The 20,795-nt window shown below is 37.2% G+C and overlaps 1 protein-coding gene across 6 annotated transcripts in view; it reads left to right on the top strand.

Moving 5' to 3' along the window:
• FOCAD (focadhesin) overlaps window positions 1–20,795 on the top strand; it is a 311,339-nt gene that overhangs the window by 142,973 nt on the left and 147,571 nt on the right. For all 6 annotated transcript variants that reach the window (XM_007176810.2, XM_057547663.1, XM_057547662.1 and 3 more), the window contains 4 exons: window positions 1,446–1,550; window positions 1,949–2,050; window positions 2,580–2,710; window positions 4,582–4,708. In XM_007176810.2, the coding sequence (XP_007176872.2) occupies window positions 1,446–1,550; window positions 1,949–2,050; window positions 2,580–2,710; window positions 4,582–4,708 (465 nt within the window). The remainder of the gene's footprint in view (window positions 1–1,445; window positions 1,551–1,948; window positions 2,051–2,579; window positions 2,711–4,581; window positions 4,709–20,795) is intronic.

Raw genomic sequence — 20,795 nt, 5'->3', positions numbered from 1 at the left:
TTGCCTAACTCAAGGTCACAAAGATTTACTCCTATATTTTCTTTAAGAGCTTTACAGTTTTTGCTCTTACATTCAGGTCTAAAATCTATTTTGAGTTAATTTTTACATGTGGTGTGAGGAAGGGGGTCCAAATTAATTCTTTTGCATATGGAAATATAGTTGTCAAAATCAAACACCATTTTTCAAAGAGACTCTTCTTTCTGCACTATATTTTCTTGGCCTTTCTGTCTAAAATCAATTGACTTAAATGTAAGGATTTATTTCTAGACTCTGAGTTCTGTTTCATTGATCTATATTTATATCCTTATATCAGTACCACACTATTTTGACTGCTGTAACTTTGTAATAAATTTTGAATTTGGGAAGGTTGAATCTTCAAACTTTGTTCCTTTTGAAGATTGTTTTGGCTCTTCAGGATCCCTTGTTTTCAAATGAATTCTAGGATCAATTTCTGAATTTTGGCAAAGAGGCTACCTGGGATTTTGATAGGGATTGCATTGAATATGTAGATGTATTTGGGAAATAGTACCGTTTTAACAGTATTAAGTCTTTTGATCCACAAATGATTTTGCTCTTCTTATTTTATTGTGTCATGCATAGGGATTGAAGTATGAACGTGGAGGGAAATTTTTGTCCATTAACCCCCCTACATTACAATTGGTTTTAATTATTTTACATTGGAATAACCATTGAATATTTTACTATGCTACTCATTAGAACTGTAAGCTTCTTTAGGGCAGGATATATATTAATTATTTTTGTATTGCTGAGAGTTAATGTCATAGTTGTTTAAGAAAAGCATTTTTTTTTTTTTTTTTTTTAAGGGTTGGAGACCATTTTTATTTAGGGTAGTGGTTCTTATTTATTTATTTATTCATTCATTTTTTGGCTGTGTTGGGTCTTCGGTCCGCGCGAGGGCCCTCTCCAGCTGCGGCAAGCGGGGGCCACTCTTCATCGCGGTGCGGGGACCGCTCTTCATCGTGGTGCGCGGGCCCCCCACCAGCGCGGCCCCTCCCGTTGCGGGGCACAGGCTGCAGACGCGCAGGCTCAGCAGTTGTGGCCCACGGGCCCAGCCGCTCCGCGGCATGTGGGATCCTCCCAGACCAGGGCTCGAACCCGCGTCCCCTGCATTAGCAGGCAGACCCTCAACCACCGCGCCACCAGGGAAGCCCAAGAAAAGCATTTTTTTAACACCAAAAAACCCCTGTAATATGTATACGTGTATAAATGGATAGAACAAGGGCTCACAGGTAATTATAAAAGAGATAGAATATTAGCGGTACTATGAAATTACCATTAATAACAAATGGCTAACTGACATTTTTTTAGGCTTTTAATTCATATATATTCATAGTATTCCTTTGGAGAAAAATGAAATAATGATTGCTTTATATATTGATTTCTTTTAAAAGGCATAATTTATACGTTCTTTAAATTCATTTTAGGTACCAAATCTGATTCCAGTTTTGATGTTCAAATTAGGAAGACCACTGGAACCTGTGTTATACAATGATATCTTGTATACTTTGCCTACACTTGGTGTTCACAAGGTTTGTATATTAAGCAACCTACTTTGGGGCAAAAAGAAAGTGAGACATGAATTTTGTTTGTTGTCATGTGAAATTTTGACCCTTTAATTTTGCCGTGATCACTGCTTCCCTTGTTGGGCCAAACATTTTTGTTACAATATTTAAGAATTAATTTTTAAAAATCATTTTTTCATCAAGTTTTCCCATTGGCTATTGTCTGAGATTGGGTCTTTATGCCCCCAGAATTGCTAACTAGATCCTCCCAAAGCTATCTCCAACCTCTGAGAAGATGGGTAATACTGTAGTAAGCTTTCGTTTCAGTCTTTATTTTATAATCAGAGGTTTTTAAGTTCCTTTGGTAACCTTGGGGTTATCCACATTTGCATTTATGAAACCAAAGTTTCTTCAATGTTTCCTAGGTGTGCATAGGACAAATTCTACGAGTAATTCAACTTCTTGGAACCACTCCGCAACTAAAAGCTGTCACTTTGCGCTTGTTGACTTCTTTGTGGGAAAAACAGGTAAGCTCAGATATACATTTGTATGAGTATTAAGCATGTCCCTTTCACTGAAGAAAGCTAATTTTGTCATTATGCATGACACTGCTTTGATATAGTAATATTAGTGAGTGACATCAATGATTTGCATTGAGAAGTTTTGATTTAATGTGGTGCTTTTGGATCTATAATGCAGTCAGTTGTGATTGACTCTCAGAGAGAAATTGAGAATAGAAAATAATCTTATTTCCTTAATTCTGAAATTTATTTTTCCATTTGTGTGGAAAAAGTGATAGAAATATAAGTGATTAGAGCCTTGGTAATTAGAGTGAGATTTTGCCACTTTTTTCTTGTTTTATGAAATGAACAGTACATGGATCTGTAAGAAAATCCCCAGCAATCCTAACAGCATTCTTTTTTTCTGATTAGATGAAACACATTGTAATTTGCAATGCAGATGTAAGATTTAGAGGTGAAAATGCTGCATAAAAGGAGACAATTATTATTCAACTCAAGTTGTGAAATTACCTGTTTTGTGAAATTGCCTTCTTAGGATCGTGTCTATCCTGAACTGCAGCGTTTCATGGCCATGTCCGATGTGCCTTCTCTGTCTGTGGGCAAGGAGGTCCAATGGGAGAAACTGATAGCTAAAGCAGCATCGATCAGAGATATATGTAAGCAAAGGTAAGACATGCTTGACCCTTGGGAATGTATATCATGATATATTATGTTGCATTTAATTTTTTTATTGCAAGCAAGAAGCGAGGAAAGATAGGCAGAGGATGTTTGAGTAAGAATAAATGAATATTAAAGTCAAGTTGTCTGATTGTAAAATTTAGCAACATCAGACAATAACTTTGAGTAGCAGGCATGTCTTTTCAGGTGTAGACTTATATCTAGGTTTAGAGGCTATTTATATATCCTTTTCTGTGTAATAATTTAATGTTGTAATAAAACATATGATGTTACATTTTCTATTTTTCTATATATAAATTCCTGAAACCTAAGCAGTGGATTATCGGTCAAACTGTTCTTTCTTATATTCTCCCTATGTTATGCTTGATTTTTATAAGATGTTTTAATAGAGAAGGCCTTATTTGTAACTCATTGAATGGAATTAATAGGAATTATTACAAGGAGGGAAATGACCTTGAATTCCTGTGTATGCTTTAGGGTTTAGGAAGACATGAAGATGTTAGGGAGATGACTCTGCTGTTCTAGGTTATGGGTTAATAACTAGGCAGGAGGTGACAAGACTGAAATAACACTAAGCAAAGCTCCACCTTGCCAGATTTCTATTTTCTTGAATTAGGGTAAGGCCAAAATCTTAGAGAGGAAATAGATTTGATACATTTGAAATGAGTTATAATCCTGCAGTTTCATATATTGATTGAGCCACTGCACTGTAGAATTCTTGGAGCATCATTCTCACTTTTGTCAATGATGACACTGTGAATGGTACTTCCTGAAGCTGTGCAATGAATGGGTTGGCCCCGATGCTGATAATGTGGATGATTTCGTTTCAAGTAAAATCTTGGATTAGAATGTATTTAAGCCTCAGCAGTTCTGCCTCTTTTCTAAGCTTCAGCCTTTTGGCAACACAAAAAACATCTTAGTCTAAAGTTACACACGTGTTAACCCAAGACTTAAGAGATTAGATTCTCTTGAGGTATTGGCATGGAAAAAATTTAGAGATGATAGCCGACATTTTAGTTTTACATACTTAAAGCTGAGGCTCAGGAGACGTTAAACATCAGACCAGATCAGAGTCTGTTGAAAACTTATTCAGTGAACCTTTCAGTTACCATCTCGAGATCCGTCAAATTTTTCCAGTTTTGTTAAATGATTTCCATTTGGCAGACAGTGAAGCAATAGAATTCAGTCAGGCAATTTTTTCAATTGATATTTTGTTAAAAAGAGAGAAGCATTATATTGCTGAGGGGTTACAAAGAATGCAGACCTGAGCATTTCTTTATGAAGTTAAAAGCATTATGGGGATAGCACAATATATGTGGGATAGAGGAAGGAGAGGAGGATGAGTGAGTGAATCCAGCACAGTACCTGGCATGAAGTAAGTGCTCAGTCAGTTATAATTCATATTATTATTATTTTTATCATCATTATCATTATCGTCATTATTGTGATAGGCATACCCACTTTAGTTTGTAATACTGCTATGACCAATCATCTTCTGATCTCAAATCCCTGGCTTTACTGATGATCTCAATAAGGTAAGTCAGTTCTTTTCACTATTATTATAGACTTGAGTTTTTGCCAATTCAGACAATAGGTTTTGTGATTCAGGGAGAATAAAATTTGTTAAGGAGTGTCTTCTTTTTTGGGTAGTAATACCAAAAATGAGCCTGAAGTTACAGCAGAAATGATGAAGATGCAAATCTTTGAACAAAAGCATATGGTATTATTAGTTGAGGGTCAACGTTTGATAGGCACAAGAGTAAAGGAAAACATTAATGTTTTTGTTCAGGCAAAAGACCTTGGAGTAGTAACATAGTTCTTTGGCTTTAATCTTGTGTCTAAACTGTCATTTCTTGTAGGCCATATCAGCATGGTGCAGATATGTTGGCAGCTATTTCCCAGATGTTGAATGAATGCACTAAGCCTGACCAAGCTACTCCAGCAGCCTTGGTGTTACAAGGTCTTCATGCACTCTGCCAGGCTGAGGTAGGCTTTTTTGAGTTGTTTTGTATAATTTGGAAGAAAATAATTTACAAGCCATTGTAGTTATGAGGATGTAGGAGATTTTTTGTTCAGAAGAGTGAAATAAGACAGTCTACTTTACAAATTCTTTGTAGAGGGGAGTCTTGAAACATGTAGACTTTTTCTAGAGGCTAAAGAAAACCAGACTTTAGATTCTTCTTGTTGTTATTTATTTTTGTTAATATAGAAGGAGAAGTATGCTTATAGGAGAACTCTTGAGTATATTTGCTTCTTTGTTTCGTGATTAGAGAGCCTTAGAAGCAGAGGAGGTAAGGAAATCGGCATGGGCCAGTGGCAGTTTTATAGCCAGCAAAAACTTTTGTTGGCTTGAAGATTGGCAAAGGATCCTTTCTTTCCTAATGATCAGACTGGGTAGGATGGACTGATATTAGAACCAAGTCTCTAAATCATCTTCTGAACTTCAGACTGCTCCCAAAACTATAGCACAGCAGAGGAAATCTTTAATCTTTTGGAGAAATGTGGTAATTACATCAAAGATCATTCATTGACCTAACAAAAGTTTTTTATGTAAAAAAAATTTTTATGCAGCCTTGTAAGCTGCTTTATTATTGTTTTTTAATGGAAGTATATTTGATTTATAATATCATATTAGTTTCAGGTGTACAACATATTAATTCAGTACTTTTATAGATTATACTACCTTTAAGTTATTAAAAAAATAATGGCTATATTTCCCTGTGCTGTACAATATATCCTTGTTGCTTATTTATTTTATGCATAGTATTTTGTGTCTCTTAATACCATAGCCCTACCTCCCCCCTCCTCCCTTCCTTCTCCCCACTGGTAATCACTACTTTGTTCTCTGTATCTGTGAGTCTGTTTCTGTTTCGTTATATACAGTCATTTGTTTTATCTTTTAGATTCCACATATAAGTGATAACATAGAGTATTTATCTTTCTGTGTCTGACTTATTTTACTAGGCATAATAGTCTGTAGGTTCATGCACATTGTTGCAAATTACAAAATTTCATTCTTTTTTATGGCTGAGTAATATTCCATTATGTATGTTTGGAATACACACACACACACACACACACATCATCTTTATCCATTCATCTGTTAATTTAGAGGAAAGTCTTTCAGCTTTTCATCATTTCACCATTGAGTGTGATGTTAGCTGTGGGTTTATAATAACTGATCTTTATTATGTTCAGATATGTTCCTTTTACACCAACTTTGATGAAATTTTCTATCATGAATGGATATCGAATTTTGTCACATGCTTTTTCTGTGTCTATAGAGATAATCATGTGATTTTTTTTAAAAATTGGGGAATAGTTGCTTTACAATGTTGTGTTAGTTTCTGCTGTACAACGAAGTGAATCAACTATATGCATACATATATTCTCTCCCTCTTGGGCCTCCCTCCCCCCCATCCCACCCATCTAGGTCACCACGGAGAACCGAGCTGAGCTCCCAGTGCTATACAGCAGGTTCCCACTAGCTGTCTATTTTACACATGGTAGTGTATATATGTCAATCCTAATCTCCCAATTCATCCCACCATCCCTTCCTGTGTCCACATGTCTGATCTCTACCGCTGCATCTCTATTCCTGCCCTACAAAATGGTTCATCTGTATCATTTTTCTAGATTCCACATATATGCATTAATATACAATATTCGTTTTTCTCTTTCTGATTTACGTCACTCTGTATGACAGACTCTAGGTCCATCCACATCTCTACAAATGACCCATTTGTGTTCCTTTTTATATCTGAGTAATATTCCATTGTACATATGTACCACATCTTCTTTATCCATTCATCTGTCGATGAACATTTACATTGCTTCCATGTCCTGGCTATTGTAAATAGTGCTGCAATGAACATTGGGGTACATGTGTCTTTTTGAATTATGGTTCTCTCAGGGTATATGCCCAGTAGTGGGATTGCTGGGTCATATGGTAGTTCTATTTTTTGTTTTTTAAGGAACCTCCATACTGCTCTACATAGTGGCTGTATCAATTTACATTCCCACCAACAGTGCAAGAGGGTTCCCTTTTATCCACACCCTCATTGTTTGTAGATTTTTGATGCTGGCCATTCTGACCGGTGTGAAGTGATACCTCATTGTAGTTTCGGTTTCCATTTCTCTAATAATTAGTGATATTGAGCATCTTTTCATGTGCCTCTTGGCCATCTGTATGTCTTTGGAGAAATGTCTATTTAGGTCTTCCACCCATTTTTTGATTGGGTTGTTTGTTTTTTTGATGTTGAGCTGCATGAGCTGTTTGTATATTTTGGAGATTAATCCTTTGTCAGTTGCTTTGTTTGCAAATATTTTCTCCCATTCTGAGGGTTGTCTTTTCATCTCATTTATGGTTTTCTTTGCTGTGCAAAAGCTTTTAAGTTTCATTAGGTCCCATTTGTTTATTTTTGTTTTTCTTTTCATTACTCTAGGAGGTGGGTCAAAAAAGATCTTGTTGCGATTTATGTCAAAGAGTGTTTTTCCTATGTTTTCCTCTAAGAGTTTTATAGTGTCTGCTCTTAACATTTAGGTCTTTAATCCATTTGATTTTATTTTTGTGTATGGTGTTAGGTAATGTTCTAATTTCATTCTTTTCCATGTAGCTGTCCAGTTTTTCCAGCACCACTTATTGAAAAGACTGTCTTTTCTTCATTGTATATTCTTGCCTCCTTTGTCACAGATTAGGTGACCATAGGTGCGTGGGTTTATCTCTAGGCTTTCTATCCTGCACCATTGATCTATATGTCTGTTTTTGTGCCAGTACCATACTATTTTGATTACTATAGCTTTGTAGTGTAGTCTGAAGTCAGGGAGCTTGATTCCTCCAGGTCCATTTTTCTTTCTCAAGATTGCTTTGGCTATTTGGGTCTTTTGTGTTTCCATACAAATTGTAAAATTTTTTGTTCTAATTCTATGAAAAATGCCATTGATAATTTGATAGGGATTGCATTGAATCTGTAGATTGCTTTGGATAGTACAGTCATTTTCACAATATTGCGTCTTCCAATCCAAAAACATGGTATATCTCTCCATCTGTTTGTGTCATCTTTGATTTCTTTCATCAGTGTTTTATATATAAATTTGGATTTTTAATATTTCTTTTTCTTCTGTGATTGCCATGGCCAGGACTGCCAAAACTATGTTGAATAATAGTGGCGAAAGTAGACATCCTTGTCTTGTTCCTGATCTTAGAGGGAATTCTTTCATTTTTTCACCATTGAGAATGATGTTTGCTGTGGTTTTGTTGTGTATGGCCTTTATTATGTTCAGGTAGATTCCCTCTATGCCCGCTTTCTGGAGAGTGTATATCATAAATGGGTGCTGAATTTTTCAAAAACTTTTTCTGCATCTACTGAGATGATCATATGGTTTTTATTCTTTAATTTGTTAATATGGTGTATCACATTGATTGATTGTGTATATTGAAGAATCCTTGCATCCCTGGGATAAATCCCACTCGATCATGGTGTATGATCCTTTAAATGTGTTGTTGGATTCTGTTTGCTAGTATTTTGTTGAGGATTTTTGTGTCTATGTTCATCAGTGATATTGTTCTGTAATTTTCTATTTTTGTGATGTCTTTGTCTGGTTTTGGTATCAGGGTGATGGTTGCCTCGTAGAATGAGTTTGGGAGTGTTCCTCCCTTTGCTATATTTTGGAAGAGTTTGAGAAGGATAGGTGTTAGCACTTCTCTAAATGTTTGACAGAATTCGCCTGTGAAGCCATCTGGTCCTGGTCTTTTGTTTGTTGGAAGATTTTTAATCACGATTTCAATTTCATTACTTGTGACTGGTCTGTTTATAGTTTCTGTTTCTTCCTGGTTCAGTCTTGGAAGATTGTACCTTTCCATGAATTTGCCCATTTCTTCCAGGTTGTCCATTTTATTAGCATATAGTTGCTTGTAGTCATCTGTTATGATCCTTTGTATTTCTGCGGTGTCAGTTGTAATTTCTCCTTTTTCATGTCTGATTTTATTGATTTGTATCCTCTCCCTTTTTTTCTTGATTGGTCTGGTTAAAGGTTTATCAATTTTGTTTATCTTCTCAAAGAACCAGCTTTTAGTTTCATTGATTTTTGCTATTGTTTTCTTTGTTTCTATTTCATTTATTTCTGCTTTGATTTTTATGACTTCTTTCCTCCTACTAATTTTGGGTTTTGTTTGTTCTTCTTTGTCTTCTTGCTTTAGGTGTAAGGTTAGATTGTTTATTTTAGATTTTTCTTGTTTCTTGAGGTAGGATTGTATTGCTATAAACTTCTCTCTTAGTACTGCTTTTGCTGCATCCCGTAGGTTTTGGGTTGTCATGTTTTCATTGTCCTTTGTTTCTTTGGATTTTTTGATTTCCTCTTTGATTTCTTCAATGATCTCTTGGTTATTTAGTAGTGTATTGTTTAGCCTCAATGTGTCTGTATTTTTTTAGTTTTTTTTCCTGTAATTGATTTTTAATCTCATAGTGTTGGTCGGAAAGATACTTGAAACGATTTCAATTTTCTTAAATTTACTGAGGCTTGATTTGTGACCCAGGATGTGATCTGTCCTGGAGAATGTTTCGTGTGCACTTGAGTAGGAAGTGTATTCTGCCACTTTCTGGTGGAGTGTCCTGTAAGTATCAATTAAGTCTATTTGGTCTGTTGTGTCATTTAAAGTTTGTGTTTCCTTATTACTTTTCTGTCTGGATGATCTGTCCATTGGTGGTAGTGGGTGTTAAAGTCCCCCACTATTATTGTGTTAATGTCAATTTCTCCTTTTATGGGTGTTAGCAGTTGCCTTATGTATTGAGGCAGTCCTATGTTGGGTGCATAAATATTTATAATTGTTATATCTTTTTCTTGGATTGATCCCTTGATCATTATGTAGTGTCCTTGCTTGTCTCTTGTAACATTCTTTATTTTAAAGTCTATTTTATCTGATATGAGTATTGCTACTCCAGGTTTCTTTTGGTTTCCATTTGCATGGAGTATCTTTTTCCATTCCCTCACTTTCAGTCTGTATGTGTCCCTGGGTCTGAAGTTGGTCTCTTGTAGGCAACATATATACTGGTTGTGCTTTTGTATCCATTCAGCCAGTCTGTGTCTTTTTGTTGGAGCATTTCATCCATTTACAGTCAAGGTTATTATCAATATGTATGTTCCTATTACCATTTTCTTAATTGATTTGGGTTTGTTTTTGTGGGTCTTTTTCTTCTCTTGTGTTTCCTGTGTAGAGAAGTTCCTTTAGCAATTGTAAAGCTGGTTTGGTGGTGCTGAATTTTCTTAGCTTTTGCTTGTCTGTAAAGCTTTTGGTTTCTCTGTTGAATCTGAATGAGATCCTTGCAGGTAGAGTAATCTTCGTTGTATTTTTTTCCCTTTCATCCTTTAAATATATCCTGCCACTCCCTTTTGGCCTGCAGAGTTTCTGCTGAAAAATCCACTGATGACCTTATGGGGATTCCCTTGTATGTTATTTGTTGCTTTTCCCTTGCTGCTTTTAATATTTTTTCTTTCAATTAAATTTTGGTAGTTTGATTATTATGTGTCCTGGTGTGTTTCTTCTTGGGTTTATCCTGTATGAGACTCTCTGTGCTTCTGGACTTGGGTGGCTTTTTCCTTTCCCATGTTAGGGAAGTTTTCGAATGTAATATCTTCAAATATTTTCTCAGACTCTTTCTCTTTCTCTTCTTATTCTGGGACCCCTATAATTCGAATGTTGGTGCATTCAGTGTTGTCCCAGAGGTCTCTGAGGCTGTCCTCATTTCTTTTCATTCTTTTTTCTTTATTCTGCTCTTTGGCAGTTATTTGCACCATTCTATCTTCCAGCTCACTTATTCGTTCTTCTGCCTCAGTTTTTCTGTTATTGATTCCTTCTAGTGTATTTTTCATTTCAGTTATTGTGTTGTTCATCACAGTTTGTTCTTTAGTTCTTCTAGGTCCTTGTTAAACATTTTTTGTATTTTCTCAATCCGTGCCTCCATTCTATTTCCAAGATTCTGTATCATCATCTACTATGATTACTCTGAATTCTTTTTCAGTTAGGTTCCCTATTTCCTCTTCATTTATTTGGTCTTGTGGGATTTATCTTGCTCCTTTGTCTGTACCATATTTTTTTGTCATCTCATTTTTTTTGATGGGTGCAGCTATGTTCCTGTCTGGCTGGTTGTTTGCTGTTAGGCTTCCAGCACTGGAGTTTGCAGGCAGTTGGGTGGAGCCAGGTCTTGATGTCAAGATGAGGACCTCTGGGAAAGCTCACACCAATTAATACTCCCTTGGGCCTGAAGTTCTCTGTCATTCCAGTGGCTCGGACTCGGTGCTCCCACCACTGGAGCTCCAGCCCGATGTCTGGCCTGAGAACCAAGACCCTGCAAGCCATGTGGTGTGGCAAAAAAAGAAAAAGAAATGTAACAAACCAAAAGGAGCAGAACAATAAGAAAGAATAAAAAATAAAATAAAATTAGAAAAATAAAAATATATTAGAAAAATAAAAATGAAGCAGCAACAAAGCAAAACAGAACCTCAGCAGAAAAAAGAAAAAAAAAAAAAAGAGGCTGGAAGAAGCCTTGGGCGGGTGGAGCTTAATGTCAGGACCTGCCTGGCTGGAAGAGGCCTTTGGGAGGCCAGGCTTAGGCTCAGGACTCATGCAGCCAGAGGAAGCCCCAGAGGGTGGAGGTTCAGGCCCAGGATCCCAGCATTCTTGCTGGGGCCCGAGCGGGCAGGCGACATGCTTGCCATGTTCCCCTCCTATCCCCTGAAGATCTCTCCTGATCCCCACTGATCCCCTCACTGGGAGTGGGCCCCTCCGAGCATGGGAATCCCTCCTATCCCACAGCTGCCCCTCAGGGGCTGGTCCCGTCCCACCTCCACTTTTCCTCCCCACCTTCCCTCCCATGTCCTCAGGACCCGCCCAGCTGAAGGGCCCTGGAGGGCAGAGGTTCAAGCCTGGGACCCCAGCAGACTTGCTGGGGCCTGAGCAAGTTGGGGAGATGCTGGCTGCATTTCCCTCTGATCCCCCAATTCCCCAAAGGTCTCTCTCCGTCCCCGCTCATCCCGTCGCCCTGAGTGGGCCCCTCTGACCATGGGAACCCCTCTCCTCCCCCAGCCACCCCCCAGGCATGCTGGTCCCATCCCACTTCCACTTTTCCTCCCCCCCCTTCCCTCCCATGTCCTACGTGGTTGCACAGGCATTCCTCCCATCCCCTTAGGTGTCTGAGGTCCCCCACCAGCACCTGGTAGGTGCCCTAGTTTTGAGGCGACGCGAACTCCACATCTTCCTACTCCATCATCTTGACTCTGCCCCTGATCACATGATTTTTATCCTTCTCTTTGTTAATGTTGTGTTCCACATTGATTTGCGAATATTGAATTATTCTTGCATCCCTGAAATAAATCCCACTTGATCATGGTGTATGATCCTTTTTATGTATCAGTGGATTCAGTTTGCTAATAATTTTTTGAGGATTTTTTTATCTATATTCATCAAAGATATTGGCCTGAAATTGTTTTTTTTTTGGAATGTCTTTTTCTGGTTTTGGTATTAGTGTAATGGTGGCCTCATAGAATGTATTTGTGAGTGTTCCATCCTCTTCAATTTTTTGGAATAGTTTGAGAAGGATAGGTATTAACTCTTCTTTATATGTTTGGTGGTAGAATTCCCTTGTGAAGCCATCTGATGCTGGACTTTGCTGGGAATTTTTTTTTTTTAATTATAAATTCAATTTCACTACTAGTGATCAGTCTGTTCAGATTGTCTGTTTCTTTCTGATTCAGCCTTAGCAGGTTGCATGTTTCTAGAAATTTGTTCATTTCTTCTAGGTTGTTCAATTTGTTGACATATAATTATTTATATGTCGTATGTCCCTTATGATTTTTTGTATCTCTGTGGTATCGGTTGTTATTTCTCCTCTTCAATTCTTATTTTGTTTATTTTTTTCCTCTCTCATTTCTTCTTGATGAGCCTGGCTAAAGTTTATCAGTTTTGCTCGTCTTTTCAAAAAACCAGCTCTTGGCTTCATTGGTTTTTTTTTTTTTTTTTTTTAGGTCTCTATTTTATTTATTTCCTCTTCGATCTTTATTATTTCCTTCCTTCTGGTGACTTTGGGCTTAGTTTGTTCTTCTTTTCCTAATTCCTTTAGGTGGTAGGTTAGGTTGTTTATTTGAGATTTTTCTTGCTTTTTTGAGGAGGGCCTTTGTCACTATAAACTTCCCTCTTAGAAGTGCTTTTGCTGCATCCCATAGATTTTGGAAAATTGTGTTTCCATATTCAGTTGTCTCAAGGTATTTTCTGATTTCCTCTTTGATTTCTTCATTGACCGTTGGTTTTTTAGTAGCATGTTGTTTAGTCTCCAGGTGTTTGTTATTTTCCCAGTTTTCTTTCTGTAATTGATTTCTAGTTTCATACCATTGTGATTGGAAAAAATGCTTGATATAATTTATATCCTCTTGAATTTGTTGTGACTTGTTTTGTGGCCAGCATTTGATCTCTTCTGGAAAATGTTCCATGTGCGCTTGAAAAGAATGCGTATTCTGCTGCTTTGGGATGGAATGTCCTGTAGATATCTATTAAGCCATCTGGTTTATTGTGTCATTTAAGACTATGGTTGCCTTATTGATTTTCTGTCTAGGTGATGTGTCCATTGATGTAAGTGGAGTGTGAAAGTTCCCTACTATTATTGTTTTTTGTCAGTTTCTCCCTTTATGTATGTTAATATTTGCTTTGTATATTTAGGTCCTACTGTATGGGTGCATATATGTTAACGAGTGTAATATCCTCTTCTTGTATTGATCCCTTTATCATTATATAATGCCCTTCTTTGTCTTTTGTTATAGACTTTGTTTTAAAAGTCTATTTTGTCTGAAATGAGTATTGCTACCCCCACTTTCTTGTCATTTCTGATTGCATGAAATATCTTTTTCTATCCCCTTACTTTCACTTTGTGTGTGTCGCTCTGAAGTGAGTGTTGTAAGCCGCGTATAGACAGGTTTTGATTTTTTATTCTATCAGCCACTGTGTCTTTTGATTGGAGCATTTAGTCCACTGACATTTAAAGTAATTACTGACAGGTATATACTTATTGCCATTTTACTGCTTGTTTTCCAGTTGTTTTTGTAGTTCTTCTCTGTTCGTTTCTTCTTCTGTTTGTTTCTTCCCTTATGGTTTGATGATTTTCCTTAGTAGTATGCTTGTGTTTCTTTCTAGTTTTTTGGTATCTATTGTAGGTTTTTGATTTGTGGTTCATGTTGACCTATAACCATATCTACTTATTTTTAACTGGTAGTCATTTAATTTTAAACATATTCTAAAAGATACACCTGTTTTTACTCCCCTCCCCTACATTTTGTGTTTTCGATGTCCTATTTTACATCTTCATTTTTTTAATTGTAGTTATAATTGCTTTTACAATTTTTGTCTTTTAATCTTCATACTAGTTTCACATTTCATAGTAGTTTCACATTTTTTGTCTTTTAATCTTCATACTGAGGATCAAGTGGTTGATCCTCAGTCCTTACTATATATTTGCCTTTCATAGTGGGATTTTTCCTTTCTTATAAATTTTTACTTCTTATTATAGCTTTTTCTTTAACTTAGAAAAGATCTTTTAACATTTATTTAGGGTAGCTTTAGTATTGATGAATTTTTTTAGTTTTTGCTTGCCTGAGAAGTTTGTTTTTATTTCAGCTTTAATTCTGAATGATAATCTTGCTCGGTAGAGTATCCTAGGTTGCAGGTTTTTCCCTTTAAGCACTTTGAATATATCATGCCACTCCCTCTGGCCTGCAAAGTTTCTGCAGAGTAATCAGCTGATAGCCTTATGGGGGTTCCCTTGTATATGACTCTTTGTTTTTCTCTTGCTGCCTTTAAAATTCTCTTTCTACAGACTTCCCTAGCAGTCCAGTGGTTAAGACTCTGAGCTTCCACTGTGGGGACATGGGTTTGATCACTGGTCTGGGAACTAAGATCCCACATAACACTTGGCATGGCCAAAAAAAAAAATTCTCTTTATTTTCTACTTTTGCCATTTTAGTGATGATATATCTTGGTGTATGTCTCTTTGGGTTCATGTTGTTTGGATTCCCTCTGTGCTTCCTGTATCTGGATATCTGTTTCCTTGTTCAGGTTTGGGACTTTTTCAGCCATAATTTCATCAAAAACATTTTCAACCCCCTTTCTCTCCCCTCTCCTTCTGAAACGACTATAATGCCAATGTTGGTGTGCTTCATGTTTTTCCAGAAATCTCTTAAACTGTTCTCATTTTTTAACGTTTATTTTTCTTTTTGCTGTTCTGATTGGGTAATATCCATTATTCTATCTTCCAGATCATTTATGTTCTTCTGTATCACACAGTCTGCTATTCAGTGTGTTCTTCATTTCAGTTACTGTATTCTTCAGTTCTGATTGGTTCTTTTTGTATATTTTCTAGTTCCTTGTTAAAATTCTCACTGTGTTCATCTATTCTTTTCCCTAATTTAGTTAGCATTCTTATTACTAATACTTTGAATTCTTTATCTTGTAAAGTGTTTATTTCTATTTCATTATTTATTTTCCCAGGGGTTTTCTCTTGTTCTTTCAATCAAGACTAGTTCCTCTGTCTTCCTACTTTGCTTAACTTTCTCTGTCTCTGTGAAATTAGATGAAACAGTTACCTGTTGCAGTCTTGAAGAGGTTTCCTTATGTGGGAGTGTCTCTCTACAGTCTGTGTGTGCCCAGTGCCTTTGGTGGGAGAGATGGATTTGACGTGAACAAAAGCCATGCATTTCCTCAGGGTATGCTGACAGTTATCATCTAGCAGAAAGTAGGGTTGGAGATGGAGGAACCAGGGCCAGAGCCAAGTGTGAGGTGTGGCTTCCCCTCTGCTCATTGGCCATTAGCACCCTATCGGGGGCAGGGTCAGGTCCAAAGTTGATAGAGTGGAAGCCCTGAGGTTTGGGTCCAAGCTGTCTCTGTTCCCTTAAATGTGCTTGTCTCCCACTCCCAGCACTGTACCCTTGCCCCAGAGAGGAGGAGTGCTGGAGGAAGAGGGGCCTATGCCAGCATGTGATGGGCTGGCCACAGAGGTCCAGGCTGCCTCTAATGTGCCCCCTGTGCAGGTACCAGTAATGACAGCCCCAGCTGTGTCTGAGTCTCTGCTGTCCCTCACAGCCAGTCACTACCCCCAGCCTCTGCCACCCCCACCCTGTTGAGAAGCTGTGCTGCAGGGTAAGCAGGGCTCCCTTTAGCACTGGGCATGTGTCAGGCTGTGGGTGCAGCAGTCTGGCTTCCGTCAGAGATCAGGACTACCCCTGATACAGTGCCTGTGTAAATGCCAGCAATGGCTGCCCACACTGTGCTCAGATGTTGCCCTACTTCCAAGTTTCCTCTGCATCTCAGTACTAAGATATGAGCTATCTCCCTGGTGACGGCAGCCCTTTCTCCAGTGTGGTAGAGTAAGCGGGACTGGAGCATTTGCTTGGCTCAGGCTGAGGCGTATGCTGGGGCAATTGCAGGAAACTGGGCAGCCACTGGAACCATCCTCAATCTGTCCTCACCACCCTGCCTCAGGAGCAAGCCAGTCCTTGCATGTTCTTCACAGCCCTCCTGTTACTTCCAACAGCTCTACAGCCAGCCAAGGGGCCTTGTCTTCTCTGTGTCCAACACCAGGACTGGGGCGCCCAATCTATGGCTTGCACTGCCTGCTCCCCAGCAGGGGTCTCCTCCTATGTAATCTCCCTTTTCCTCTGAGTCCCCTCCTAGGGGGCACAGGTCCCTTCTCTTCCCTTCCAGATTCTTTGTGGATCTTTCTTATATCCTTGGTTGTATAGGAATCTTTCTGCCAGTTTCCAGTTAGTTTTCAGTGAGAATTATTTCATGTGTTGATGTATTTTTGATGTATTCATGGGGGGAGGTGAGTTCCATGTCCTTCTACTCTGCCGTCTTGATTGATTCTTTCCTAACCAATTTTTTTTGACACAGTGAACATACCTATACAGTTTTTGTTCTTAGTGAATGAGATTAAGTAGAATTCTCTTAGCTTTTGGTAATTATGGTTGATATGATGATAATGAGTATAATATAATCATACAAGCAATGACTCTATTTAGTGTATATATGATCATGTCCTTGTGCTAAGTAAGCACTTTTCATTTCTGTTCCTCAACAACTCTTCAGTATAGGGATTATAACATTTACAGATGAGGAAAATAGACCTCAGAAGGAGGTTAGATAACTGCTCAGTATCTTGGTATGAGAATAATGTTCTTTTAGCTAAACACTTATTTTAGCAGGCAGTAAACATCATTACTGTTTAGGAAGTGATGTGTACTAAGGATAGTCTTTCAGACTGTGTACCCTGTAGTTGGTAAAGCTATTACGGTTTCATGGTAGGGTCCTATTACAGCAGGGAAATAGTTCACATAATCACGACTTTTGTTTTTTAGTGCTTCAGTCAGTCATCTGGAAATGGAAAGTATCACTTTAATAATTATATTACTTTCATAATAAATAATTCTACCATTTGGGAGTATTTCATTTTTATTATTATTTTTCAAACAGAAATCTACTTGTTTCTGAAATTAAGTTTTTCTTCCTAGGAAATTAAGTTTTTCTTCCTAAGAAATTAAGTTTTTCTTCCTAATTACCACTAAGAAGTGGTAATTTTGTCTATGATTCCATTATGTTCTCCACCCATCCTTTGCTATTCTAAGGCTCTGCTGTCTATAGATGCTTATTAACTCATAAGAAGTGATTTTTCTCATTTCACTTCTGTGAGATATCATCATTAACTGTAGTTAGTACTGGAGATATAAAAAATTGTTGCCTGATGTGATAGAAAGCATCTTTGTTTTTAGGCAGACATACCATGTACCTCCTATATACCAGTTATTAGCTGTGTGTCCTCTGACTGATTTACTTAACCTCTTTGAGCCTTATTTCCTCAAATGAGGATAAAATGGGATTACAAACAAAAGAGACCTAGCATAATGTCTACCCACGTAGGTGTTCTTTAAATATCAAACTTGTTCCTGAAAAATTGGTTATAGTCAATGCCCTCAAGGAGGGTCTAAGTAGTCTTTTTAATCTCTCCTCTAAAACTCACATAATATATGATAGTGACTTAGTTTCTTTTTCCAGATGGTATCCTAACCCTTCACTGCTAAACCTTTTGGTACTTTTTTCTATATTTAAAGGAGACCACTTGGGATTGTTGCATATGTAGCCCCAAATCCATTCCCTCAATCCAAACCACTACTCATAAAGATAATTCTGAGCCCACTATCAGACTATCTTATAGTCTGAATCCATTCAGGAGGCTATAACAATAACATAATCTGAGTGTCTTATTAACATCAATTATTTATTTCTCACAGTTCTGGAGGCTGGGAAGTCCATGATCAAGGCGCTGGCCCTTTCACTGTCTGGTGAGGGCCTACTTCCTGGTTCATAGCCAGCTGTCTTCCTTATAGACAGCTGTCTTCTCACTGTAATTTCACATAGCCAGAGGGGCAAGGTAGCTCTCTGTAGTCTGCTTATAATCCCTGGCATGAAGGCTCTACCCTCATGACCTAATCTCCTTCCGAAGACCCTATCTCCTAATACCACCACCTTGGGTATTAGGATTTCAACATATGAATTTAGGGGTGTGGGTACAAACATTCATTCTATAGCAACTACCTTCTTATGTTCCATTGTCCTCTAGAGGAATTGAGGCATCATGTCTAATTATTTTATTTAATAAAGCCTGTGTCTTAATTGGTACCTCAATACTCCTTTCCTTTGCTTGGTTAAAGGCATTTTTCTTTCTTATTGTGTTTCTCTCTTCCCACCCCCTCTCTCTTTTAATGTTATAAAATCCAAATCCCTTATAATATTTTTATCAAAATTCACTTTTAAGAAACTTCAACTGAAATGTTGCAAATGAGATAAGAATTTAATACGTTGTCCTTCTAACAAACAGATACTAGCCTCTTTAAATCCTTTTTGTAATAAGATGGGCATTCATAAGTCAAAAACCAATACCAGTAATCAGTTAACTTCATTTTGTTACAAAGAATACTTATTTCTTTATCCCTTGTTTTTCATCTCTCTTTCTTGTCTAGGGGATGAACCCACTATTTTATTGTTGCTTACTAGTCGTGAATAAGTGTTATTTACCATGTTTTCATTATAGATATTACAGATGTCTGGAGTTGTGGAATTTGTTGAAGCTGACTGCATCACTGTTAATTTTGGCTATAAAAATATTCTTTTTTTATGTCTGGTAATGAATAACTTTATGTTCATTTAAATAAGTAGAAATAATCTAGTCCCCCTTGGTGGACCTTGCTTAAGCCTTTCCAAGCTTTTTGTGTGTGTATTCTTTATTTGTGGAGCTGCTGCTGTTGTGTCCTGTGATGTGTGTTTAAGTTGTAAAATATACTCAATTTGGTGGCCCTTGCCAGTCCACATTTAGTAATTTTGGGCTAATCTTTTGGTTTTTTGCCAGCATGCTATCTACAGAAGCCAGGCTGCCTTCTATGAAACTATTTATTCTGTCTTCTAATTGATATCATGTGTGAAGCACTGATGGCTGCCAAGAGTTTCAAGAATGAAAATATTCAGCATAGTCATAAGTCTTCTTCCCAGAAACATTTGGAAGAGATTTCTCTATTTCTCTGTAGATCCTTGACTATCAAGTATAATTAAGAATATAGAAAGACAGCCTAAAACAGTGAAATTTTAAAAACCAAAAAGAATAAGAGTAAATTGAATAACCCTATGTTTAAGAAAATATTTACCTCAGTTGGAAAACCAACCAAAATTAGCTTTTACTGGGCTTTCCCATCCTTGCCTTTGTATTATGAGTTGAGCTCTTTTTCCTAAGGTTGACAATGGACTCTTCACTTTTGAAAGTCATCATCATGAAATTCATTTGGGCTTGGTAGGATCAGATTAAGCCTACAATTACTACTGCTTAATCATTAATCATGGTCTCCAGCGAGAGATTGAAAGGATGGATTCCATCTGAATGAAGACAATATATTCTCTTTTGTATCTGGCTTCTTTCACTTAACATATTTATAAGGTTCATCGGTGTTATAGCATGTATCAATACTTCATTTCTTTTTATGGTCGAATAATATTTAATATGACTATCTTACATTTTATTTATCCATTCATCTGTTGATGGACATTTGGATTTTTGCTGCTTTCTGGTTATTATGAATAATCCTGCTAGAATATTTGTGTACAGGTTATTGCACGGACATATGTTTTCATTTTTGAGGGATATACACCAGGAATAAAATTGCTGGATTATATGGTTACTCTGTGTTTAACTGTTTAAGGAACTTCCAGAACTGTTTTCCAAAGTGGCTGTGCCATTTTACATTCACACCAGCAGTGAGTGAAGGTTCTAATTTCTCCCCATCTTCAGCAACACTTGTTATCTGCTTTTTTTTCTAACTGTAACCTTCCTAGTGAGTGTGAAGTGGTATCTCATGTGGCTTTGATTTGCATTTCCCTGATGACTAGGGATATTGAGCATCTTTTCCTGTGTTTATTGGCCACTTGTGTATCTTTTTGGAGCAATGTCTATTCAGATCCTTTGCATATACTCTTCTCCATTGCTTTTAACTTCCCTGGTCAGCCAAGTTTCATTTCATTCCTATAGGAATGATTAGTAAAACAATTTTGTCTTCTTGCTTCTAAGTAAAGGATACTGGGAAATCGTGAACACTTTTATGGGCCTTTTACTACAAAGAGACCTTATCAAGCCATATGAAATATCAGAGAAAGACACATACGTTTTACTTAGCTATTTTGTCCACATATGACATTTTCTTTGTTTTTATGTGAAATTAGCAGAGTGCTTTTAGCTGGGAAACTATTAGAGATATTTTAATAATAGTAGTAGTAAGCATCTATTGATTCATTGAGTGCTTTCTATATAGTAAGCACTATATACTACAATTGTTACATTTATTATATGATTTAATCTTACTGAAAAGAAGCTCACTATGTGATAAGGTACTGTTTTCTTCTGGGAGGCTGACAGAGGTTAAATAATTGCCCAAAGTCATCCAGCTAAAATGTGGTAGGGCCAGGATTCAAACACAGGTGTGCCTGAATTCAAAGACT

This window comes from Balaenoptera acutorostrata, chromosome 6 (assembly GCF_949987535.1).
Source record: "Balaenoptera acutorostrata chromosome 6, mBalAcu1.1, whole genome shotgun sequence".
NCBI lineage: Eukaryota > Metazoa > Chordata > Mammalia > Artiodactyla > Balaenopteridae > Balaenoptera > Balaenoptera acutorostrata.
The sequence above is the reverse complement of the archived record's forward strand: the minus strand, read 5'-3'. Positions and strand labels throughout refer to the sequence as shown.